Source organism: Scardinius erythrophthalmus, assembly GCF_964197995.2.
Source record: "Scardinius erythrophthalmus genome assembly, chromosome: 15".
NCBI classification, from domain to species: Eukaryota; Metazoa; Chordata; class Actinopteri; order Cypriniformes; family Leuciscidae; genus Scardinius; species Scardinius erythrophthalmus.
Genome location: NC_138235.1, coordinates 28088207 through 28116200, shown reverse-complemented (window position 1 = coordinate 28116200; position 27994 = coordinate 28088207). Strand labels below are relative to the sequence as shown.

General features: G+C 38.4%; 3 protein-coding genes across 3 annotated transcripts in view; 2 read left to right on the top strand and 1 right to left on the bottom strand.

Annotated features, from left to right (window-relative positions):
• Window positions 1-740: 740 nt before the first annotated feature.
• Window positions 741-1796, top strand: neurod4 (neuronal differentiation 4; the record flags this gene model as incomplete). The annotated part of the gene is made up of 1 exon (XM_081387621.1): window positions 741-1796. The coding sequence occupies one exon, from the start codon at window positions 741-743 to the stop codon at window positions 1794-1796; it is 1056 nt and encodes a 351-aa protein (XP_081243747.1).
• A 6264-nt stretch (window positions 1797-8060) lies between these two features.
• Window positions 8061-9884, bottom strand: birc5b (baculoviral IAP repeat containing 5b). Its single transcript, XM_081386120.1, has 4 exons — window positions 9609-9884; window positions 9332-9441; window positions 9038-9155; window positions 8061-8794 (listed from the first exon to the last, which is right to left on the bottom strand). Exons 1-4 carry the CDS (start codon window positions 9732-9734, stop codon window positions 8714-8716), a joined length of 435 nt encoding a protein of 144 aa, XP_081242246.1. The 5' UTR covers window positions 9735-9884; the 3' UTR covers window positions 8061-8713.
• A 2824-nt stretch (window positions 9885-12708) lies between these two features.
• znf385a (zinc finger protein 385A) overlaps window positions 12709-27994 on the top strand; it is an 88565-nt gene continuing 73279 nt past the window's right edge. Inside the window, exon 1 of the mRNA XM_081387044.1 lies at window positions 12709-12967. Within this exon, the coding sequence (XP_081243170.1) occupies window positions 12841-12967 (127 nt within the window). The 5' untranslated portion in view covers window positions 12709-12840. The remainder of the gene's footprint in view (window positions 12968-27994) is intronic.

The following is a 27994-nucleotide window of genomic DNA, read 5'->3' as shown; positions in this document are numbered from 1 at the left end:
AGTAATCTGCCACATTTTTAATTCACTTTAAGGCAACAATTTAACTTTATTTATTTATTTTTTACAGTGCAGTTAATCAATGCAGTCGAAATCTGGGCCGCGTATATGACCTACACTATACATTATTACAAACTTTCCTGTTCTACTTATAAATATATGACGCGCCAATGAATGCACAAAACCCACAAATGTTCATAAGCGTCACAATAGAATGTAACTTTAATTAGAATCTAAATATTTCGCTAAAAGCGCGCAATCTAGAGTAGTGAAACAATCGGAATATTCATCAACGGGAGATTCTGTGACTAAATATTTAGAGACAATGCTGATGTCTTTCAATCAAATCAAATTTAAAAGTGTTGTAGTAGTATTAGTGTGGCTTGGTCCTGTGTTTGTTGATTCCGGTTTACAGACTCCCCACAAATTAAATCCGAGCGCTTTATCTGTGGACTAAATCCAGTCGTGTCCCAGATTGGACAGCGTCTCAAAATGACTGCGGAAATCAAAGGGTTTAAACAGAAAGTCCTTTTAGATGGAGCATTAAAACTGAGTGAAGAAATGGAATTGTAGAGCTGTAAGCTATATAATAATCATCTCAATAATCGTGCTCTCTCTATGATGAAGGATTTAGCTCGCGTGAGCAAAAGTCAGAATATCTAAACACATAGAGGTCTAAATAAGTTATATATTTATTTTTTATTGGTTTTAATCATTTTTCTCCTATATGACCTCAGATCACAATGATGACCAAACCTTATGGAAAACCAGGGGATGTGACTGAGCTAGTCAGCTCTCTTGGATGGATGGAGGAAGACCTCAGCTCACAGGATGGTGACAGGACCCCTGAGATAGGTCACTATGCTCTACACAGGAGCAATCGCGAAGAGCTTGGCAGTGAGGATATGGAGGAAGAGGAGGAGGAGGAGGAAGAGGAAGATATGGGTCTCGATGGAGAAAAGGCACCCAAGCGAAGAGGTCCTAAAAAGAAGAAAATGACCAAAGCCAGACAAGAACGGTTCCGTGCCCGCCGCGTCAAGGCCAATGCAAGGGAACGCTCGCGCATGCATGGGCTGAATGACGCTTTGGAAAGCTTGCGGCGAGTCATGCCTTGTTACTCAAAGACCCAGAAGCTCTCCAAAATCGAGACCCTGCGGCTGGCCCGCAACTACATCTGGGCGCTTTCGGAGGTTCTGGACAGCGGCCAGTCACCCGAGAGCAATGGTTTTATGGAGATGCTTTGCAAGGGGCTTTCGCAACCTACCAGCAATCTCGTAGCCGGCTGCCTCCAACTTGGGCCCTCGACCATGGTGCTCAACAAGATGGATGAAAAGTGCGGGGTGCCAGGAGCAGGTGGTCCGCAGGGTCACCCCATTAGCTATCCCTCGCCGGGACTTCCCAGTCCACCCTACGGCTCGTTGGAGGCCTCACACTTGCTTCATCTGAAGGGTTTCAAGGGGACTGCCTATGAGAACTCCTCACCCAACGAATGTAGCAGCGGCACGCCACCTTACGACGGCCCTCTTACGCCGCCGCTCAGCATCAGCGGCAACTTCGCCCTCAAGCAGGAGCCATCTCCTCACGAGGCTGAGAGGAACTTTACCCCTCACCCGGCCCACGCCACCCATTACATCTCCTCACACCCTTACCCACCCACCTCTTTGGCCGGTCTTCCAGTCCCTCAGGGTCACCCTCTATTCCCAGGCTCCCGTTACGAGCTTCCTTTAGAGATGGCTTTCGAGCCGTTCGCCCCTTCGCACATTGTGACATCACAGATGAGCAGCATTTACAGCGAATAAACAAATATGACCACCAGAGACGCTCAGCAATTCTGCCTCCTGCTCCTCAGTGTGCCTCCAGGGGCCCAGCACATTTAAGGAGACACTTTGCATGTATCCTGTCTGATCCCTTAAGAGACCATAGAGGTCACTGAAAGAGAGTTTCTGAAACGCAACCTACCTGTGGCAATTGAAGTACTGAGATAGAGATGCATATTTTTTTTTTGTTAATTTATTCTTGTTTTTGTCACGACTGAGTTTGTTACTATTTTAAATGTTATTTTTAATTGTTCTGGGATTTGCATTCTGTATACACTTGTTCTCTTCCTCAAATAGGATGGCTTTTTTGGACACGTGCCATAAAAGTGCATCAAACTGACATGTAGACAAACACTGGAAGGATTTTAGACGCTTACGTCTCTTCAGCACTGTTCAACCAGATGCTGATTTGCCACTAAACAAAACACGACACAAATGAAACAATGAAGGAAAAGGACAAACAATTTAGCACACTACATTTTTCATGACAAATGCGTTTATTTATGACTGTATTTATTATTTATTTTGATGACAATTGTACATGTTTTGAAACAATTCGTCAGCACTGTTTTTATTGGTTCTTTGGTACACTGCCAGTAACTGCTACCAATACTCATAAAGTATCTAATTTATTTATCATTCAGTTTAATGTATTTTTGTCATTCTCCACAATATTTGTAATCTTGCTCAAGCATTTGTAAATATTTACCTGTTTCGCACTTAATAAAATAAATATTCTTATATAATATGACACTATTTTGTTTCTTTATTTTTATTTTTACTTTTTTTATGATCATATTTTTTTAGAGATTCTAGAATGTAAGAAAACATAATGATAGAATGAAAAATGCTATAATTTTAACAATAAACCAAAATGCATATCATTTAAATATTATAATGAAATATTTAATTAGATTATTTTGTCATAATAATAAAATCTGTTGTGCTTTATTTTTTTTACAATAGTTTTACAATACTTAATGGATTCTGTAATGTTGAATATTCTATAATATTCCATAATTTATTTTAGAAAAAAGTTGGGTTACACTTTATTTTAAGGTGTCTGTGTTACAGTGAGTAATAATAATAAACTACATTATAAGGTTAGGGTGTTAGTTGCATGTAATTATGCACAATTTAATGATTCCTATAGTAACTACATGTAACATGCGTAACAAGGACACTGTAAAATAAAGTGTTACCAAATGTTGCATAACAAAATCATTGCATTAGGCAGAATTGCACGTTTTATATTTGAATGAAAAAGAAGAAGAAATGATTTAAAAAAAGATATTTCACTGAATTTGTGTTTGGTGAAGTTGAATAATAATAATAGAGGTTTTAGTGATTAATATTAGTGCTATGATGGGCATGGGAGTCAGTGGAGCATGTGGAGCCATGGGAACACATAGCTGTGGAACAGGTGACTGCGTCATGGGATCCCCTTTCACTATCACTTGCGTTTTCCCAGCCTTTTCATTGCCAAAATGGTTTGGGAAATCAACAAAACAAAACAAGCACACAAAAAGGGGGGTTAATGATGTAGGAACAAAAAGAATTAGTGTGAATGTATTTTTAATTCCTGTAACTCTAGCATGTCACATAGCTGTATTGAAATGTATGCAAGACATTGCCTTTTCCCACAAACCTTTATATCACTTGAGTACAGCAGGACGATCGTTGACTTTAGCTTTGTGCTCATATCGAACAATGCAATGCCTCTCCAAATGAACAAACAGAGGGTTGATGGGGGTGACAAGCCAGAGAGCCAGTGTGTGAAAGTGTGTTTATTGTTGGAAGCTGCACTAAGATGAGAACGGGCGCCTCAGAGGCTGTTTTGCTTGAAGTGGACCCTGCCTCATCCACCATTCCAAAGGTTTGTCTTTTCCAGCCCTGGCAAGGCGAGAGAAGTGAAGGAGAAAAAGGGAGCGATTGTTTTAGCGGGCGCCGCTGGTCTATTGTAAGTGCAGTGTGTTCTTTCTCTCGACCTCTGACCTGCATTGTTGTTAGGCTGTTCGTTCGGAGAGCCGAGACAGCTGGGAGAACTGCGGGGGGCTGATGGACAGCTGGGGCCAAACTAGTGAGAGAGAGAGAGAGAGAGAGAGAGAGAGAGAGAGAGAGAGAGAGAGAGAGAGAGAGAGAGAGAGAGAGAGAGCAAGGGGGAAAAAGAGAAAGTGGGAGAGGGAGTAAAACAAAACAGAAGTGGTGAACGAGGCCCTATTCTTGAATGACCCCTTTCCCTGTCCTCTTGTGGGTCAGCTGGGCATTGGAATGACACATAGTTCCACACGTTGAGATGGTTGAGTGGGTGAAGATGAGGAAAGGACAGAATGGAGGGAGTCAAGTGCACAGAAGGCTTTCAGGCTGTGCCGTCAAGAGCATTTTGTTTTTTTTTAAAAGGAAGTGAAATCAAATGATGAGAAATTACATTTAAATATGACTCTAACCTGTAGCTCATTTTAGTGTTCAGTTCCCCTTGATTTCACACAGGTGCAGTAATTTTTTCCATGAAGGCTATTCAACAACATTTGTTTATATAAAATGTAATAGTATGGGAAAAGCTTTGCTTTAACAAACATATTTCTTTCAAATAAATGCTAAATGATGTAAAGTAAATGATGACTGAATTTTAATAGTGGCTGAAGTGCCCGAATATATTTGAAGCCAGTATACAGTCATTTAGTACATATGAATAATTTAAAAAAGACTATATATATATATATATATATATATATATATATATATATATATACTGTATATATAATGTATAGAGGCATTTAAATAAATGAATAGAACACATTTCAAGCAAATCAATTCACAGAAAGTTTCTTTTATTTTATAACTCAGCATGTTACTCATAAAGCTGCAAATTACTATCCACAAAAGTTATATTAAAAACTATACAAGATGTTTTAAGAGAGTCTTTGGCATTGTTCATTGCCAATACATCAGCCGTCTGTGCAGAACTCAGCAGGGCTGAAATAAGGGAACGGTTTCAGAGTTGTCAGCTGCTGTCGACATATCCTTTGAAAACAGATGAGAAAGCGTAGAGGAGAAATGTGCTAGTAAAAATGAAAAGGCACGTGAAGACTGTTGCGTTTTCCCATATATAGGGCAGATGGCCATCGCTGTGACCTCCGTGCCACAGCAAATACCCATGCAAAGTTTCTGAAAAAAATAAGAAAACTACAATCTTAGCGTGGTGTTTTTAAGATTAATTTGAAATCTTCTAACACAGCCAAAACTCAAAAGATTTACCCTGCAGGTGATAAAGCAGATGACAGTCTGATTTACACTGCAAGGAGTAAACAAGTGGCATTTATAAATGAATAAATAACATTTCAAGCAAATAATTTCGCAGAAAGTTTGATTTTAAAACATATTCAACAGTACATGTTGTATTTAAAATGTACAAAAATATATATTTGGACACTTTATGATTGTCAAATTTATTTGAACAGTGGTGACGATCTACACCTGTGGTTACTCTGACTTACACCTATATACACTAAAATCACTTTGACACCAGCTGGTAAAAATTCATTTCAGGGTTGAAGACCTCTGCAGTCTGCAGTTGAAGTGTGGCTACAGTGTTCAAATACTTTTTGGGGCCTCTATAGGCAATTGCAGATCTCCATTTACTGCGCGAGGTAGTTGCAGTGTGGAGTTGAGATTTTAAAATGTTGAGTTAAAGAGAAGGAGTGGATGATGGGACATTAAAGTGCAGTCTGAAACCTCTTTCACTCCTCCCCAGCTTTTTGTCTCTCTGGCACTAATCCACTGGCCAAACAACGCAGTCTCCTACTAAATGAAAGGTCCTGATCCATAGGGGGGAGATGGGGATAAAGCATTGTGATTAAGATTGTATTAATGGGGCCATAGGAGGCTGGAAAGCTTTAATCAGTGTCTGTGCTGCCGTAATCCCCTGCCTTTAAGCTTCAGCTAACGCTGTGATCCTCCTCCTCATGAGTCACATCACACACACTCACACAAACACACTGGATAGGCCGGAGAACAGTGAGGTCAAGGTACGGAGTTGGAGGACAATGAGACTGATAGGTGGCAGCAGGATGAAGAAATAGGGAAGAGTGCGATGACAGAGGATGAGGTTTGGTGAAAGACAGCAACAACAACAAAAAACGCTTGGATGGATGGATGGATGGATGGATGGATGGATGGATGGATGGATAGATAGATAGATAGATAGATAGTTTTGGGATAGAAGGTTTTCACCAGTGCACCTGCTCAGTGAGCTCAGGTCAGACTAAAGACTAAGACGATCCACAGCAGAGGAAAGGTAAAGGGAGGTTAGAGTTCACAGAAGGGTGGAACAAGCCATTAAAGTGACATTGTGAGGCGAGACTCGTCTCCTCAGAGCTTTGTGAGAGTGTTGGGTTGTCAAAGTTAAAGAGCTTCTAATAGGATGGTGATGCTGTCATGTTTACCCTGCCTCCCCCCTCTACACGCCCAATGCATTGTGGAGATGGCCTGGCTTTGAGCCCCCACAATGGCTGGAGAGGAGGGACAGATGGGGGTCCCTATGGAAGAAGGCACAAAAAGAAAGCAAGGTAGGAGGGACCGACTGTGTGAGAGAGAGCCTGCAGTTAGCTCACACTGATTGCCATGCAAAGTAATGGAGAGTAAAAGAGAAACGGATGGGAAAAGTAAGAAGGAGACGGAAAAGGGGAGGGAAAAGGTCACAAAGAGATTTGAGAGATGCATAATCATCTATTTAAGCTATGGAATACAGTATAAGCCTGAATGTACTGGTGCCCATCGTAAGTCTAAAGTGGGTACAACTCAGCAGAGGATGATGGAGGTCGCAGACTGGACCACTATATGGAAAAGTCTTAAAGCGCTTTAAGTTCACTTTATAACGCCACTATTCAGTTGACAATACACAAGTATTATTCTGAACATCAAAAAGTATATACATATATTTGTGTTTTGAGGCATTGTTTAAAATAAACTTAATGAATATGTTTACTGATGAATTTGGCCAAATTACATAAAATCATTTATATGATAAATAGGAGGGTTCCATACAGTCATGGATCTCAACTGTTTCTGGACATCAATTGGTAGCCCAGCACATGAAATTAAGTTAATAGTATATTAATGATATATTTAATATAATTTGTTTCCATATTTCATATTTAATACATTTAATTAATTAATTATGATTACTAATACACAGAATTATAAACATCATATGAATACTTATTCTGAATACAATGAGTTTGGACACACGGCTTATGACGTCAACAATGTGACATGAATATAAATATAATAAGACTTTATATGTTTTTTATCAATTATTTTATTATTTGCATTTATCATTGTTTATCTCTGCTATCAATGTTCATAAGCATTTAATTTATTTAAATAATTATTATTTTTTTAACAGTCTGTCTGGTCCAAACAGTGGCAGAATAGGTCTTTGTTTAGTATGTTTGGCCCCTGCATGAGCTAATCTATGCTCTTCCAGGTGAGTCCCTCAGCATTAATTTGGCTCAGTGTGTCATAAAGGCTGAATGGGGTGGGAGTTGATTTATGTGTGAAAGGAGGGGATGCTGAGCGGAGGTGAGGCAGGGGTGTGTGGCGGAGCCTCTTCTGGTGTAAGATGAGGAGAGCCGAGGGGGAGGACCCGCGCACAGCAACAGATGGGCCCCAATGGCGCTCTCAGGTTGTAAACTTTCTGTTGGGAACATCTGTCAGTTTGTCCATATGCCACATTTTGAGAGGAGAAGCCCTAGTCAGTGTGGAGTGTGGACACCTGTCACTCCCTGTGATGAGACAGGAAGTGATGGACTGTGCACCAGTATTTAATATTCATAATGCTGCTCATGTGATGTGGGCATTGATGAAAGGCAGAAAACGAATTGTTAATGCTAACTGAATTAGAAAACATCCAAAATGCCTATAGCGCCTGCATGCATATAGACTGGAGCTGCTGGACAATTCAACATTTAAAAGTTGTGAAAAAGAAACTTCCACATAATGATGCAACTACTTGAAATCAAAAGTGTGATTCCAGACCATCCTTATTTTGAGAATTTAAGGGGTCTCCTTTAAACTCATACTCTAGATGAGTGTTACATCATCTCTCTCTTTTTATATATATATATATATATATATATATATATATAAAAAGTCTTATTTTTCTATTTGCTCTGTTGCGAGCGGATAAAGGAGAATTAAGCAGTTGATCGGGGCTCAGTGTCCAGAGTGTTGCATTAGACGGTAATCCAGGGCATAGGAAGGGGGAGATGGGATAGCATCCCTAATCCCTCGCCTACCCCATTCCAAACACACATTCGGTTTATACTGTTATCACTAAAGAACGCCTCAAATTTTATTTTAAAAGTATGATAAATGATTCATCTAAGAACAACAATGCTAAGACCTTATTTCTTGCCTGTCTGCACCTCACAACACTATCCTCAGCACCAGAGCCCTCTGAGCCCTCCAGTGGTAGACTGTTTTTACCCACAGTTCTCACCAACTCCACTACAATCTACAGTGACAGATGTTATAGAGGCAACAGTTGGTATTGAGAAGGAGGGGCTTGGGGCCATCTGCCCAGGGTCAAGGTTTGGATAGAAGGAGGTCTCACAAGAGAGAAAAAGTGGCAAGTTGAGCTACATAACTAGTGTTGAATACTTACGATTGTTATGTTAAACATCACTTACAGATACTAGGTGAAATCATAAGGGACAGGGATGCGTCCCAGTTAACACATTTGTTCTGGTCCAAGTAAACTTTTAATTAAAGCTTCAGAAGTGTCCAGGTGTCAGTGGCAAAACAAAACAATTGGTGGATGGAACATACAAATATTGAATTTATTGGTGAAAATTTAAATAAAGCATGCCGTTAAAATCATTTTGAATCACTGGATATCAAATAAGAGCTCTCAGATTTTTGCTTGTGGTCTCCACCTCATCACGGAAGTAGGCTATCTTCCGGTGACCCATCTTCCTCTGGAGAGGGGAGGTTAGTGTTTACACACATGGTTATATAAATATGTAAAATAAATAATTGTTATTAATTAAATGAAAATACAATTGAAAAAAGTAGGTCTATATATATATATATATAAAAAAAAAAAAATTAATACAATGTAGGTAATAGATGATTTCTAATAAATCAATCATGCAATATTATGGTGGTAGACCATCACCAACAATACATAAAAACTACACCACAACTGCATTCACACTTACAATGTAGATGCGAAGTCGCTCCTGTTCCAGCTGAAAATACTCAATGGCCGTGAGCTTGTCAAATGTCTTTTTCATATGGAGAAAGGCACAATTGGGGGAGCGTTTGGCATGCTCGGACCTTAATGACAAGGACGGTCAAAAAAAGAGTGTTGATTTAGTGTTCCCCTTTTCCACACGGTCAATTGTTAGGCTACAACCTCAAGTTTACAACAGTGTAGATAAATGAACAATAAATGGTGTCCTCAGAAAAACAAAGCGATAGATTGTAAAGGTGTGCTTCAGGCAGGAGCTCACCAGGGGTTGTCTTCTGGCTCCCAGCCCTCCAGCTCTCGGAGACAGTAGAAACAGCAGGCCACGTCTGGCTCATTCTCACTAGGACAGTGCACAAAACCAGCCTTGGCCATCTGAAGAGAGGTTTCTCATTACTCCTTTTAATTAAAGCAGCAGTGGTTTTGTAAAATTGCTGAAATCCCTGTACTCAACACAGTCTAATTTGTTGTCATTTCGACTTCCACTTATTAATAGTCTATTTCTCTCTTTATTTCTTCTTTTTTCCCCTTGACGCACTCACCAGCTCTGGTGTGCACTGACAATCTTCTCGAAAAGGCCACTCGGAAAACGTCTGAAGACGCTTTTCATAACTATACATCTGGTTAAACGACAAAAGCCGGGACGCAACCACTTCTGCGGTCGACATTTCTGAAGCTCAAACAGAACACACTATAGTGTATATATGCAGGTATACCTGCAACTCTCCATCTCACTATAAACCTGTTTGAGTGTGGCTGTTTAATTGTTTGGGCGCTTTTGATTATTGATTGGTGAATCGCTGACAGCTGTCAGAGCAACGAAAGGCATTGATGGAAAACAAGATCTTGAAACCTGGTGAGTAAATTTGTGATTTTATGCATGTCGATTATAATCTTTATTGTATAGTATTGTTTGAATAAACATTTCGCATTAAAATTATGATCATGTTCACTTCGAAACAATGTCAATGTGAAATAGTAGTGTGATGCCTCCCTCTGCTGGACGAACAGAAACACATATTTGAAATGTGATATTCAAATTAAAATTCAGTGAAAAACAGGTTTTGTTTCCAGAGCATCTATCTATCTATCTGCTTACACTGCACTTTTTTCTTTATTTACACATTTTTAGAGTCAGTTAATCAATCAATCAATATATATATATATATATATATATATATATATATATATATATATATATATATATATAGCCTATATATATATATATATATAGCCTATATATATATATATATATATATATATATATATGAAGAGTTCAGATGCAAAAGCCTCTAAGTGCCATTTGAAATATTCTTCTAGAATGATAATTTTTATCAAGCTTGTTTATTTAAGTTCAGTAATTTCAATGCAATGCATCAAAGCAATGCAAATTACCTATTGATTATCATTTAAGTGAAATTACTTAACTTAAATATACAAGCCTTATAAAAATGATAATTCTAGAAGAGATTTTCTGATGGCACTTAGAGGCTTTTGCATCTGAACTCTTCATATATATATATATAGGGCTAAAAATGTCTAGTGCAAACACCAAAAAGACATAATGTAATCATGGAAGTATATCAACATAATCATGGATGGATAGATAGATAGATAGATAGATAGATAGATAGATAGATAGATAGATAGATAGATAGATAGATAGATAGATAGATAGATAGATAGATAGATAGATAGATAGATAGATAGATAGATAGATAGATAGATAGATAGGTTATATATTTGTATTTGTGCCATTTTATTGGACCAAATGTCCTAAAATGAAGTTATTATCATATTTTTGAATAAATTATTACGAGTCTTGCGTCATTGACTCCAAATCAATCAGATAATTAAGTTATTTTATTTGCTATAAAACCAAATAGTAAATGCTTTGGAATGGAGACCTCATGTCAAACATAATCCTTAACAAGCCCAATAAAGATTCCTGTGTTAACCGCTACAGGCTGCACACATAGTTCAGTGGATTCCCTGGGCTACACACCATAAGCCAATTACTAGACACAAACTTGAGTCTAGAGGCCTCAGCAAGTTGCGTCCCTTCTCCTAACCAATTACCGTAAGCCAATACATACACCATAAAGTGAGATCATAGTGAGTTGCAGACAACATTAATGGTTTGCGGTGTGAGCATTTGAAAGCTGTTTATGACTGGTATAGGGAAAGGCCCTGCTGCTGTCACCATGTTCTGTAACTGTATCTCACTGCGCCTGGCTGTTGAAATGTGCTTACCACTTCCAAAAAGCGGCCCCTCCACCCCTCTCTGCCCTTCATTTGATAGGAACTTCCCTAAAGGTTGTTTTTGTTTGTCACAAACAAATTCTGCTGTTGTTAATCTGTCTGAAAGGTGAACGTGAGATCACTCAACTAACTAGGATGGTCATATTAATTCTAAACGAGGTTTTCCCATGAAATGATTTGTGAGATTTGGAAGATTCACAGCTGCTTGTTCTCTCTTTTGTGGTGATAGTTTGTCACTTAATATTCAGTCTAGAGTTTCACATCAGACATGACATTTGGCGCATTCCTTTCAGGCGAGACCCCACACCGGAGCTGTCACTCATTTGCAGTCGCCCGCTCAGGAGAAGTTAAGCGGCTTGATGGAACTTTCTGGAATTACATTGGCTGAAATGTACCTTTTATTCATTGGCTTTTTCCTTTACTACACAGGACACTGCAGAACTGACAAGAAAGTAAGAGAGAGAGTGATCGGGACATGACCCAGACCGGAATCGAACCCAGATCCCCAACAGTCATGTGCCGCAGCTCCAACATGACTGGAATTTTCCTGATTTTCTTCTCCAATTGCAAGATTCCCAAACTTCAAATGTAAAACGCAGAAGTTTTATTTATTGAAAGATAATCATATTTAATAATATATATGCATTTATCAATAGTAATACTAATTGTTGTTGGTTGTTATTATTGAAAAATAATATTAAATAATATTAATAATTAATAATTCAATTGTTATTAACATGACGGAATTAATCGCTTTTTTTTTAGTCTTCCCTAACAAGATTTATTTGACGCCTTTGAGATTACTGTGAAGCTCTTGAGATGTATGTGTGCATATGTATACATTTCTGTGTCCATAAGTACAACATAGAGTGGATGGAATTGACTGAATATACTTTGCATGGCTTTTTCTTTCACTAGAGAATTTTTCCTGATATCCTTAGTTGCAAGATTCCCAAGCTTCAGCAGTTCCATCAACATAGAAAGCAGAACATCAGTGGCTCCATTTATCACTTTTGAAGCTCTAATGAAAAAATCACATGTTATTTTTTCAAAAAACAACAATGTTGTCCATATTATGAAATAAGACCTGGATGCCCCAGTTGCATTTTTTCACAGGCCGTCTACATCTTCCCAGCTATCATATATATATCTCACATAATATTCCCCAGTCTGTACCTCTCTCACTCTCCATCCCGATCTGTGCTTTCATTGACACTTGACTCTTCTCTCTCTCTCTCCCTCTCTCACCCGCTCCCTCTCCGTTCTCCTCCTCTCTCCTTCCTCACACAGTTGTCCTTACTTATTACTGTCCTGGTGTGATTATCTGCTGGAATCTCTTGCACTTGTCCTGTATTCTCAGTGTGGTGAGACTAAGTGTGGGATGGGCTAAAAGTGGGAAATGTGACTGTGTGATACTTTGTGCAGGAGACACTCCCGTAAGTTCATCAGGACTATTTTGGCTCCAAATATCCCCGGAGCCTCAAAGAACCGGGTCCGGACGCTCTGTTGTTCATGCCAGCGAGGGTTTCTACGAGGAGTTTGTGGTGTCAGGGTGCAAGTGGAAAGACCCACGGAGGCAGAAAGAGGAAACGTGAGGACGGGAAACAGTCAGAGGAAGAGGGTTTAATGTGGGGCTCAGGTAAGAACATCCACTAATTTCTATTTTTGTTTGCGGTCTCAAGTGAACACAAAACTGTTTTCCCTGGAGAGCCTTTTTGTTGCATGTGCAAATGTACATCATATACTGTATACTAACAGTCTATTATAGAATAACAACTGCAAGCTGATCTATATTTCCAGGGTTAAAATGAATTATTTGTGCACTATATTTACTATAGATGTAGTATCCACGACATAGATTAATAGTTTAGGAGATGTGATACATCTCATGGAGTTACAAGAGTATTCAGTCTATGACCAGCATCTAGTCCTCCTAATTTACTCATGTCAATGTTGTCATTAACAAGATTGTATTTCGAATGAAGAAGTGCATACTTCTGGACATTTGAACTGGCATTTTCAGCCTGTTTCTTCATCGGTAATAAGAAAGCTGGCGTTCTCATTCATTATGCTCACCAATAAAGCTAAAATGAGTTTGATCTGATACGTGCAGACCACTAAAAATCGAATCAATAGATGTATTATGTGTGTGTGTGTGTGTGTGTTAAGTGCACATGCCTGTAGGCTTTGTGTTAATGTGTGTGTTTGATTGAGTGTAACAATTTCAAAAGTAATATTGCCCACAGCCATTAATGAACTATATTCTGTCAAAATATGACCTTTTAAAATGTACCTTTGCTCATTTGATTTTGCATTTATCAATGTGAAGGACATCAGCTGTAAAAAAAAAAAAACTGGTCAAGAACAATTTTGTGACTTTTAATATGTGTAGCCTACTTGGAAGTAAAATAGAAAAGGAGCTTAGCTTTGAAGGTCAGTCTATTTCTTAAGGCCTGAGGGAATGTTCACACATTGTGAATTTTGAACTTTGCAGTAAAGCTTTTAAACCAGCAATGTTTATAGTGAAGCTCTTGAGATGAATGTACGCTCATGTAAGTGTGTATACGTGTAAGCGTCTATATGTACAAGCCTGGATATTTGCTGAGATAAATCTTTGCAGACATAGTATTAGGAGGCTCTCTGTCTTCTGCCAAAGGTGTGAAATTAGCATCTCGGTGTGAGAGAAAGTGACAGTCAACTTCAACATTCCCCTCATACGCAGAGCTGGAAAAGCACACAGGCTATCCATTTGGAAAAGTCTCATCCCTCCAAGAGCTTTCTAGAAATATTTCCTTCTTGTTGCAACAGGAACATAACTGATATGGATCCACTCTTGATCAATATTCTAATTTTAGTGTGATCATCCACTGTCATGCAAACGGATACTCGTATGCTGGCTCTGTGCTTTTCAAGGGCATTGAAGCGGAACCGCGAAGGTCTTACGCATATTTAATGAACATCAAAATAAAACCTTGCACTATGAAAGGTTGTATTATTTTTCCACTTTTCAAACTAAATTAGATTTGATGTATCTATGGATACAACATCAAATAAGGTTATGAACGAATTGAAACAACTATATTTAAAATGTCAGATCAATGCTTTTATCAACATACATTTTATTTCCTAATCATTTGGCTGTTGTTTTTCCCTCTTGCAGTGTAAGTCTAGGTTATTATTTATATGGTGGGCTGGGTGCTGGACGTCCCTTTGACCTTTCAGTGCAGTCTCTAAATTCACCACCCGTCCGCCAGCACACACTGCTGTTGATATATACAGTGTGTTCTCAGAGCACATGGCACATATACGCTGTGGCTCTCTCAATACATAGAAGTCATGGCCAGTTTAAGACGAAGAAAGGAGAGGAAGGAAAAACTTAGAGTTAGGTTGTGAAATATCCCCATCCCGCTATCCCAGAAGTGGCCTGTATAAAATGTGCAAGAAAAACATGATGACCGTGTAATGATTTGCAGCAATTAATGCTTTAGAATGGGGATATAAAGAAAATACATTATGTCTTCTTGGGCCCTATTTTAACGATCTGAAACGCAAGTGTCAAAGCACAAAGCGCAAGTAACTTTGTGGGCGGGTCTTGGCGCTGTTGCTATTTTCCCGGCGGGATAAATGACTCTTGCGCCAGGCGCAAATCTAAAATGGGTTGGTCTGAAGTAGCTTCATTATTCATAGGTGTGGTTTGGGCGTAACGTGAAATAAACCAATCAGAGCGTCATCTCACATTCCCTTTAAGAGCAGGCGCGCTTGTAAAGCGGATTCCTATCATAACGGCGGCGCCAGGAGCGGTTCACAGCCAAGGAGAGCAACGCTCTCGTCAGGGACGTTGGGGATGGAGAAACCCACCCAAATTAACTTCGGTTAAAAAGGCGTATGATAATTTGGGTAAATGTGTAAGCTAGATGTATGCTTTTATAATAAATTGTCTATCTATCTATCTATCTATCTATCTATCTATCTATCTATCTATCTATCTATATCGTAATAATGTATGATTTGCAAAAATGAAAACTGCTGCTTCTGTGTAGACGAGAGAATCAAAGTGTATGCGTGTTGTGCACACGCTACATTGATTATGGCCAAGCATGCGCCCTTAAAGGGGAAATGAAGCAGTCAATCAAGTTTACATGATTTACAAGATGGATTTCCACTTTAATCAACAATTATATAAGAAACATGACAAATGTAAACATATAAAAGAAAAAAAAGAAAAACCGTTGTATCTTTGCTGCCAGGGCGCTGCCATTGTGTGCAGTATTCTAACGTGTGACGTCACGGGGTTGGTTGGCTTTAATAAACCCGGCTGAATGTATTAATATCACGACGTCAAACTGTCTACACCACGGAGTTTTGACCGCGAACAACTGTTAGGTACAGTCATTAATAGCTAACAGCTGTAAGCATGAACTAGCTAACACTAATTTAGTGTTTAGCTAACTTTAGTGGAGTTTATTAGTACCAGACAAAAAGACGACGTCTAACGTTAACAAACTGCACATGGAAACATTGTTCGCGATGTCTGCCATCATATTCATGTCTCTTGTCAACACCATGTAAGTTAGCATGTATTAATATATGCATTTGAGCCGATACGGCGTGGGAACCGAGCAGTGGTAAGTTACGTTGTTATGTCGAACAGCCGGTGGTGGTTTTGGGCGAAGAGCGGGTTGGTAAGTTGCAACGCGTGTGGCTGTTGTAATGCGATGCCCACCGTGTCAGAGTCCATCTGCTGTATATAACATATAACGTTAGACTTCATTAGTTGTTCGCGGTCAAAACTCCGTGGTGTAGACAGTTTGACGTCGTGATATTAATACATTCAGCCGGGTTTATTAAAGCCAACCAACCCCGTGACGTCACACGTTAGAATACTGCACACAATGGCAGCGCCCTGGCAGCAAAAGATACAACGGTTTTTCTTTTTTTTCTTTTATATGTTTACTTTTGTCATGTTTCTTATATAATTGTTGATTATAGTGGAAATCCATCTTGTAAATCATGTAAACTTGATTGACTGCTTCATTTCCCCTTTAAAATAGCATATGAATAACATGCGCAACGCGCCACTGACTTTAAACTATTTTTTCCTGGTTAGTGGCGCAATTGTTTTCTAAACCTGCAAAATAGCACGAAGGAACGTTTGCGCCGGAACACGCCTCCTTTTTTTGCGCTGAACCGCCCAGGGAGCGCAAGTTCATTCCCTAGTTTAGCGTCGTGCTTCTGTGGAGGGAAAAGCGCGCTTTGCGCGGGTGCAAAATAGGAATGATACATGCGTCGGTCTACAAAGTCAATTGCGCTGGGTGCAAGATGGGCCCCTTATCTTTATTTTAAAAAAAATGCCCGTCAGTTGAGTTTACCGTCCCGAATCGTACTGAACTGTACTGTACAGGGCTTAACACTAAGGATTTTTTCTACCAGTGGTTCAAATTTTTACTTGCCCTGCCAAAATTTTCACTGGCCCCACAACAAAAAATTACTAAAGTACAAGAAAAGAAAATTGGCCTATAAAATAAGTCTAGTATTGTTTTCGTTATTTTTTATACATGTAAAAGGTTATGACACTAAAAGCTACTAGATGAACTCATTTAAACAGTAAGTAATAAAATAGGAACAAATAATCAAATTACGAGCAATAACACAAATAAATAAACACAAATAAATACAACAGAACAAACATATAAATGAAATAAACTGTGCTTTTCAGGTTTCTCAAGTAGGTTTAAACAGAACATTTTCAGGTACACAATTTATAATCTAATGTATAACTAATGCTAGCCTGACTTACTCATATTCTAGGCAGAATGTGAGTCTGATACTGCTCCATAGGGCTTTGATTATGAGGCTTAACTGAACCAGAAAAAAAAAAAACTTCTGCACTAAATTGGATAGACCTACAAACAACCAGAGCAACGCAGTAACTGACGTATGTTGAGCAAGGCATAGTTGTCAACAGAGCTCAACTGCACGCACGCTGGAAGAAGTAGTAAATATGTCCGGTTATGGTTATGTCCACCTCATTGTGCACGTCGAGATGCCCATTTCGGTTGCTTCTTTTACTTGGTCCTCCATGAGTGCGACCAAATGAGAAACCACAATGACCACAGGGTTTTCATTGCGTCCCATCTTCTTAGCGACCATCGGAGCCAGCTGATAAATTAAACTTTTGCCGAATCCCGTAGGAAGGACGGCAAACACATCTTTCCGATCGACAAATGCCTTGATTGCGGTTCTCTGTTCGTCTTTTAAAATTAATGTGCTGTCGATTTCTTTTATAACAGACGCGATAGCGGAATCTAAACATCTCAGTTCCCCAGCTGCAGTCATCTTTGTTGAAAACCAATTCAACCCAAGCGCTCTTTGATGACGTGGGTGATTACGTAACCGCAGATAATCTGTCCATCATCGATTAAAGCCCGCCCTGGCAATTTGATTGGCTCGGCCTTCTGGGAGCCGAGCATAATTACTCCTCAACGGATCGAGTCCAGACTGAACTTCCCGACCAAAAAATGTTGTGGGCAGGGTTCGGGCTGGCACCCAGGCTAGTGTAATGCTGCTGTTTGAGCATAAACAACATCTGCAAAGTCACGACGCTCAAAGTTCAAAGCAAAGGGATATATTTTCTTTTAAAGAAATAGCTACAACAAACGGCTGGTAGGGACTACACAAAATTCCTCCCGGGTTAGTGACATCACTAACCCTCAAATTTACATAAACCCTGCCCCCGGAACACGATTTATAGATTATCATGACAGAATATGCTAATCAATGACTGGAAGATGACTACACATAATCTACACAAATTCATCATCTAACCATTCAGAAAGGTTGTCTACATGTTGTCACTTCTTCTTGAGTCTCTCCATCTTTGTCTGACTCCGGTTTGAACATAAAAGGCTAAGAGTTTTTGAAATTTTCAGGACACAAGCTGTGCTGGGAGCAGCAGCTCATTTGCTTTTAAAGGGACAGACACAAAAATGGTGCGTTTTTGCTCACCCTTAAAAAGTGACAATTTTAACATGCTATTTAAAAATATCTGTGGGGTATTTTGAGCTAAAACTTCACATACACACTCTGGGGACATCAGAGAAATATTTTACATCTTGTGAAAAGGGCATTATACCACCCCTTTAATAAATGTGAAATTAAACCCGCCAGATGGTGGCAGCAAATCACTGTTAATGAGTGAGTCATTGAGATTCAATCTATTTATTCAAACGGCTGATTCATTCAGGAAGGAAGCATTTTACTGTTTTAATGAGTGAGTCATTGAATCATTGATTCAGCTAGTTCGTTCAAAAAACTGATTCATTCAGTAAAGATACACCGTGTGTTGCTCAGAGACGCAAAACAGTGTGTGGACTTTGTTTGGAACTATTTTTGTTGGCGGAAAACAGCTAAACAGGCCATTTGATGTCTAAAATGTAAGTCACGTAATATTACCTTGTTTATTAAAATGTACGTTGTATAAAATAAATGTCACATTTGTAATCATGCTGATATTTGGAGAAAAATAATAATATTATTTGATAATAATAATATTAAATAATATTGGTTAACTATATTAAATGATATATATAAGATATACAGGGGCATTTTTGCCCCTTATCTAGAATGTGGGGGCTTTCTAAATGCATTTGAATAAATCACGCATTAAAAGTTCACTTTAAATGTGCACGCACGCTAGTCTAATCTAACTACATCATGTAGTGTATGCGTGCCCTCAATGGGTGTGTTTTTGTTTGTTTTTTGTAGTGAGGGACATACTAGATAATCTCAGATTGTTAAATCAACAATAACGATATCATAGACGATATATGTCGCTAGAAATATTGGGCCCTATGAAAGAATATGAGGTTGGGACCCCTACCGTACCCATTCCATTATTAAAATCGATCTCCGGGGGCCCCAAAAGTGCGTGGGCCCTTAGAATTATCCTAACTTTCACCCCCATAGCAGCACCCCTGCCCCTAGAGCACTGGCCCGATCGGGCAAGTGAAAGTTCAGTCAACTGTTCCAAGCGTCGTTCACACTGGACCTGGCCATCGGGCAGTCATTGTTGAGCCCTGCTGTAGCCTATACTGTCCTGTACCGCTCGGTGGAAACGAGGCATTAGTTGCTATTATTTTGGTACCAAATGGTAGGCTATTGCAAAAAAATAAAAAATAAAATAAAAACCCTTGTTTGGTCAAACAGGTTGTCCTGCCCAAAATTATTGGTTGAGCAAGTTTTTATATAAATTGTAAAAGGGTCAAAAGTAGGGGTGTAAGGGGTGTAACAATAGCCTTACGTCACAAATTGATACATATCACGATACAATATTATCGCTATACTCCAAGACATGGTAAAAGTTTAACAAAAATGTACAGTTGATTAAAATGCTAAATTTGGTATTAGCCTACATTGGGGGTGGAAAAGACTTGGTGCTTGTAACCCAATGCACAGGACAATGGTAACACTAGATAGAATATTAGAATATATTAGAATATTCATGATTCTGAAACTGAAAATACAAAATTATTTTAGACAAATATGCACTTACACTCTGTCTACACTCTGACTAGATATATTTTAAATAATGTAGGCCACTTTTTACTGGTAACATCAGACATTTGGCATTACCAGGAGGACCCACAAATATCCCCCACCGCATTATTATACAATGTACTTAACATATATATATATATATATATATATATATATATATATATATATATATATATATATATATATATAGTAGTTAAATGTAGTAGGTGACTGACACTAAAACTCTGTAAACTTAAATTTTGTCTCACACAGTAATTTTCATTTTGGGTGAAATATACACAATACCTATTGTCACTATCATAACGATACATACTGTTGCATTTTTGTATTGCGATATATTGTGACACAATAAATTGTTACACCCCTAGTTAAAAACCAAAGCAATTTTCTCAAAGTGCAAGTGTTTACATTTTTTTCATACACCACCTTTGTCTTTCAACGACAAAATGCTGGCGACATGAACGACTGTTGAAGAAAAGATGTCCCCCGACAAATTTGAGAAAAGTTATGAATTCCATTTTAATTGGAATCCATGCGATTTAGAATTTCACTGGAAGGCGAACGATTTCCCCATGCAGATTTCATATCGTGTTCAAGTTGGTCATGTGAACTTGCCACAATGACCAACTGAAAGCTGCTTGGTTTGAAAGTGACTTGAAAGTGTGTGCACTGTGCTTCATACATTACGAAAAATTAATTAGAAAACAAAGTTTTACAAGAAAATACTATTTCAGTCTTTTGACTTCAAAATTTCCTGTTTATTTCAATGTGTTACTTGCCTATTCTTAATTAGCCTATTTATGAAATTTAATTTCTGATTGAAAATTGTTCCAAAGTAAATCCTACACTAATGTTTTTTTCAGTGATATCGCTATACTATTTTTTTTTTTTTTTTGCTCTTGAAATTTCAATAATGTGACAGCACCTTTAAGGGATCATTCACCCAAAAAAGAAATTTCTGTTTCAAGTTGAAAATTCAACTTGAGGGTGCATAAATGATGACAGAATTTTCATTTTTGGGTGAACTATCTCTTTAAGAAGGTCATTCCATGTTAAAGTCAATCATCTGATTTTAAAGCACTAAAAAGAAATATTCTGTTGAGTTAATTCTCATTTGCTATGATTATACTCTTTATATTCAACCCTTTATATAGGCTATACGACAAGCATGCACAATTAATATTCAACATGCACAATTTATACGACCCTTTCCCCTCCAGAATGTTTGTTTGTTCTGTTCTTAGTACCAGAGGAGCATGTTAAGAATTGATGATGATGATGATGATGGAAGATCTGTGAGAGTACACAGATTTTACAACTGGGCTTCACTCTATCCCTAGATATACTGTATCTGTTTCTGCTGAACTGGCCAACTCAGAGTCCAGATTTGATCTCTTGCTCTGGTCTCTCGTTAAACAGATTAAAAATAGAACCTCAATATTCCAATATACCCATGGGCCTCTGGCCAGACAGGGAAGCCTTCACAGAGTCCCTACAATGTTTTTGGCCTAGACCTCCTAGCACATGGAGCCTTTCCCTGCAGCTGGGCAGTAGTCCTATCTCAACATGAAAAGCTTTATTTCTCTCTCGCTTACTCTCTCTGGCTCTTGATGTCTCTGCATCTTTGATCTGGTCCTGCGCACAGTGTTTAATTTTGCATGCTAGTTCCAGGTTTGTTTGTGTCTTCAAAGTTTGTGTCCCTGCTTTGCCCTGCGTGAGGTGCTTGGTGCTTGCGTGAGAATATTAGTTTGCAAGGCTTGGTTTGCAGTCTGGAGGCGGTCCAGGCTGCTGCGCTACAGAAGTGTGTATGTTTGGGGATGTGATTCCCCAAGGCTCTATGTAAAAATAGCTCTCTAAATAAACCATAATTCTCTGTGTAATTGGTACTTCTAACTGGGAGAATGAAATACAACTTAGCAGGTATGTTGAAATCCTCACGGATGATTCCATATATTTAAATGTCACAGTTACATAAGTGTCATATATACTTCCATAGTATTTTATTTTCATACTAGTCAATGGGGTCCATCAACTGTTTGGTTACCCATATTCTTCAAAATATCCAATATATATATACTGTATGTCATATATATATATATATATATATATATATATACACAGTAGTGGCCAAAAGTGATGTCCGGAGGAGAAATTAGCTTTTAATGACCCTACATGTTCGATTAACCCATAAAAATATGAGGAAAATATAATATATATATATATATATATATATACAGTGAGGAAAATAAGTATTTGAACACCCTGCTATTTTGCAAGTTCTCCCACTTAGAAATCATGGAGGGGTCTGAAATTGTCATCGTAGGGGTTGCGTAGGTGCATGTCCACTGTGAGAGATATAATCTAAAAAAAACCCAAGAAAATCACAATGTATGATTTTTTAACTATTTATTTGTATGATACAGCTGCAAATAAGTATTTGAACACCTGAGAAAATCAATGTTAATATTTGGTACAGTAGCCTTTGTTTGCAATTACAGAGGTCAAACGTTTCCTGTAGGTTTTCACCAGGTTTGCACACACTGCAGGAGGGATTTTGGCCCACTCCTCCACACAGATCTTCTCTAGATCAGTCAGGTTTCTGGGCTGTCGCTGAGAAACACGGAGTTTGAGCTCCCTCCAAAGATTCTCTTTTGGGTTTAGGTATGGAGACTGGCTAGGCCACGCCAGAACCTTGATATGCTTCTTACAGAGCCACTCCTTGGTTATCCTGGCTGTGTGCTTCGGGTCATTGTCATGTTGGAAGACCCAGCCTCGACCCATCTTCAATGCTCTAACTGAGGGAAGGAGGTTGTTCCCCAAAATCTCGCAATACATGGCCCCGGTCATCCTCTCCTTAATACAGTGCAGTCGCCCTGTCCCATGTGCAGAAAAACTCCCCCAAAGCATGATGCTACCACCCCCATGCTTCACAGTAGGGATGGTGTTCTTGGGATGGTACTCATCATTCTTCTTCCTCCAAACACGTTTAGTGGAATTATGACCAAAAAGTTCTATTTTGGTCTCATCTGACCACATGACTTTCTCCCATGACTCCTCTGGATCATCCAAATGGTCATTGGCAAACTTAAGACGGGCCTTGACATTTGCTGGTTTAAGCAGGGGAATCTTCCGTGCCATGCATGATTTCAAACCATGACGTCTTAGTGTATTACCAACAGTAACCTTGGAAACGGTGGTCCCAGCTCTTTTCAGGTCATTGACCAGCTCCTCCCGTGTAGTTCTGGGCTGATTTCTCACCTTTCTTAGGATCATTGAGACCCCACGAGGTGAGATCTTGCATGGAGCCCCAGTCCGAGGGAGATTGACAGTCATGTTTAGCTTCTTCCATTTTCTAATAATTGCTCCAACAGTGGACCTTTTTTCACCAAGCTGCTTGGCAATTTCCCCGTAGCCCTTTCCAGCCTTGTGGAGGTGTACAATTTTGTCTCTAGTGTCTTTGGACAGCTCTTTGGTCTTGGCCATGTTAGTAGTTGGATTCTTACTGATTGTATGGGGTGGACAGGTGTCTTTATGCAGCCAATGACCTTAAACAGGTGCATCTAATTTAGGATAATAAATGGAGTGGAGGTGGACATTTTAAAGGCAGACTAACAGGTCTTTGAGGGTCAGAATTCTAGCTGATAGACAGGTGTTCAAATACTTATTTGCAGCTGTATCATACAAATAAATAGTTAAAAAATCATATATTGTGATTTCTGGATTTTTTTTTTTAGATTATGTCTCTCACAGTGGACATGCACCTACGATGACAATTTCAGACCCCTCCATGATTTCCAAGTGGGAGAACTTGCAAAATAGCAGGGTGTTCAAATACTTATTTTCCTCACTGTATATATATATATATATATATATATATATATATATATATATATATATATATATATATATATATATATATATATATATATATATATATATATATATAGAACAAAATACTAAACTTAGTTAAGGTATTTATCTGATAAAATTATTTGGCAAAACTACAGCTATAGGTTTTATTTTACTATGCAAAAAATGCACAGGGGAATAAAATAATTAATTAACTAGCCTACATAACCAGTTATTAATATTTCATTGGTTCTCGCTTGTTTTTGCATATATTAATTTTTTATTTTTTTTAATTTTTTTTAGCCTGACCAAAAATTATGTCTGTACATTTTGGCATGTTTCATTGCGTTATCACAAATAAAACAATTGACTCCAAGCACAACTATGCAATATGCTTACAAAAACTTTAACACATTTTTAATAATATCTGAAGAAAGGGTGAAGATGTCAATTTTCCTCAGGCTACATCATATAAATGATTTAATATGTAAATCAATCCTTGATGTGCTGCTTTATTTATGCTGTGCGTATGATTCTCGTGTGTAATATCACCTCTGAACCTGCAGAGGGCAGCAGAGCGCTTTTGCCTTTGCTGTAGGGGTCATACAGAGAGGAGCTTTCGAAACATAATTAAATGGACTAATAGAACGCGAGTCAAGGCCTTGTCTTTTGAGTCTGTGTCGCAGTGCAGGTTTATTCTGGCAGTGGGCTTTTATGGTTGAATGGTGGCAAGCAGAGGTGTTCCAGCCTCTCTCCCTTTCTCTCTATTGCCTCCATATGGTTGCAGGGATATAGATTATAGGGTTCACACAGCAGCACTTGACTTACACTCTTCAGACTCTTGGCCTAGCAAAGCCTCACATGGGCCGGCGTCCTTAGGTGACCACGTTTTTTTTTTAAACCGGTGCACTTTGACCATGGTAATTATTGTGATATAGTATGGTATATCTTTTTTAGATTATGCTGTCCTGTCCTGGCAATTGTGTTATACAAAATATTATTATTAAACACTGAGTTTTCAGTGACTCTTTCAGCAGTTTACATCGTTAAGCCAGTAGGGGGCGACAAATGACTTTTTGTGAAGCCTATTATAAGTGAGCTCAACCAATTCGTTCAAAACACTTCATTCTGGAGAGAAAAAGGACTGGCTGAATTCGGAGAAGCATACTACTATATAGTAGGAGTAGTATGCTATTTATTTCGAACCGAGCCTCTGCTGCGTCCATAGTCTACTTAGTATATACTAGTAGGTACTTATATTATATAGTATAAATAGTAGGTAGCCTACTTATAATTTGTATAATAGTAGGTAAGTACTACGACCGCAAAAAAAAAAAAAAAAAAAGTTCTATATAGAATGAATGTGTGCAGTATTAATGTAATCTGGATGGATGTAGGCTACTACATTCGCCATGTTGTCATTATCATGTGACCTACCAGATTAAGTTACATCTCTTCACTGGCATTCATAATCCTCTCCCGTGGCCCCATGGGATAGTAAAGTGTCCATCCTTTGCACATTACAGAATCTGAGAGTACTTTTTGCCCACTTTTTTATGAGTATTGTGAATTCGGACATACTTCTTTTGTCACATACTGTTTTTCACCTTCTATATAAGGAATTATGCGATTTCGGATGCAGCCTCTGTTTTTATGAGTGAATCATTGAATCGTTCACACAACCGATTCGTTCATCAACACTGATTCATTCGGGAACTGAACGCTACTGTATGTTGCTCAGAAGCGTGCAGTGTTAAATTCTTCTTTGGCTTCTTTTGGAACTACTTTTTTTTTCGTGGAGCAAAAACAGGCGGTGGTTACTGGAAATATGTACGTTTTCAAGATTAACTTTTTGTTTATTGAACAGTTGTGACTGTGAACATGTAACATCACTCGCTGTCGTTATTTTTGTCGGAATATCAGAACAGACTGCTGTTGATTCAGAATACCACTAACACTCTTGTCGTGTGATATTGTTGAGATATTTTATGTTTTAATGAGGATATGTACGCTTGCTTCTACTCTCTGGGCGTGGGACATAGGATAAGACAGGATAAGTGTGAACATGTTCTCATGGATTTTACGCAGTTTAAGGAAGAGTTTTAACATGCTTTCATATCGCGCCTGGCAAGTCACGTCCATGTTATTTTGAGACATTGTTTCAAAGGAAACTGGAAAAAGGTTTTTTAATATAGGCTATAGCTATATATGGGTTTTTTTGCGTTTAAACTTAGATGACATGTAATTGACTATGTTTATCCTTTACAGTTATGAAAATTGAGGGACAATTAAATAGCCTACTGTACTTTCTTTGCATCTCCAGTGGTTATATCTACAGCCTGTTTTTTTTTTGTCGGCAAACTGGCTTTGATTTGATTCGATTGGTCCCATGCAAGGTTTTAAACCAGCAATCTTGAAGTTCTATTCCTGAAGTTTATTATATATTATTTTAAATATTAGGCTATGTTTTTTTGTATATAACCCAATAGAAAATGCAATGCCTTGCACACCTGAATCATACACTATCCTATGTGCTTAGAAAGTTTAAACATAAACATAAAAAATATAAATCCTGCAGACTAATCAGACTAAGTTGCAAATAAATATTTCTTGTGATGATGCAAGGTTAAGCATGCAGAATTCATATTTTTTCTAGTTTTTTTTTCTTGTAAAACACATTATTTAAATTCACCTAGTAAAAATGCTGTGCTTTTCTTAAGTGTCAACATGTTTATAAATGTAGTGCTCTTTTCTCTCTCTTTTTAATCTGTAGTGTCATTAATGACTCCAAGGTAGTCAGGATGTGATTCTGTGGTGCCAAAGCTGTCAAACACAGAAATAGCTAATTGAGTTAATTGAGTAACAATTGTTGGGATGTGGAAGTTACTGTAGGGTGACTTGTCATCTTCAGCTCTTCTTCTTGACGTTCTGTTCACACCTGTTCTTTAATAGCCATTCTCCTCATGCTGTGACCATACCCATCCCAGACCTCACACACACACACACACACGGACATGGAGCCAGGGGTTGCAAGAGGATCCCCATTCTTGGATTTCACCCTCTCATCATGACATCCATTAAAGTCCTGCTGGGTCCCAGTCCCTAGCGGGTAGACAGCACATTAGCGCTTGGACCATTGAGCTCAACAAGGCCCTGCTCTGAATTATTGATCCCAACACAACTAATGAGGGAACCCTATCCCCTCTTTTGATGAGACACACACGGTCACACTACTGTGTGAGCTCTGCGTTGCCGTACACACTGGCACACTGTCCACGCAACCATCACTCGGTTTGCCAGGACTGGGCTGGTCCATTTAATCAACCTGTTTGTCAATGCTTTGACATTCAAAGGCTCAGATGGCGTCACTGAAAAAAACAGGACTGCATTTCCAAAAAGCATCATAAGCATATGCAGATTGTAGAAACCACTGCCACCAATAGTCTCTACAACTAGTCATCTAAAACTTAGGCTCACAAAGCTTTTGGGAAATGCAGCCCAAGTTAAATGCGTGTGAATTTACAGGCTGACCCAAAAAGTCAATATTTGATTACATACATTTATATTACCTTTGCCATCGTGTAATGTTCACTTAAAGTTCATTTTAAAAATGTAATTATTTCAAATAAAATAATTTAATAACACTGCTATATCTAATCATGAGCAAATCACGTACACTGTACATGTACTTTATGTAGGCTACACTTTTTTTGTACTGTACATTTTAATGCTATGATGCCAAAATTCAGCATTTAAAATGATTTTGAGTTTATAATATAATTTTTCACTTATTTATTAGACAAAGTAGTATATTTTTTTATGAATTTTAATATCTGCCAATTCATTTACATTTTGAATTTGAATTTCAGGAGGCAGAATTAAAATAAATTGGAATTCAAAGAAATTTATTTGACCCCAATAAGTGTAGTTTTTAATTAGAGATGGAAAGCTTGTCAAGACGAATGTTAACATGACAAGCTTATTTGAAAGCATTATGACAGGGAAGGGACAAACTTGGTCTTGGAGAGCCACTGTCCTGCAGATTTTAGCTCCCACCCTAAAAAATAAGCTCATGTAGTGATCCTGAAGACACTGATCAGCTGCTTGCTTCAGGTGTGTTTTATTAGGGTTGGAGCAAAACTCCTCAGGACAGTCCCTCCAGGACCGTGTTCCCTGGAAAGGACAACAGCATACCAGCATCCAAAACACATTATATCTTCAACATGAGGGTGCATTTTGTTAGCTTTGTCGCCGTTTGCAT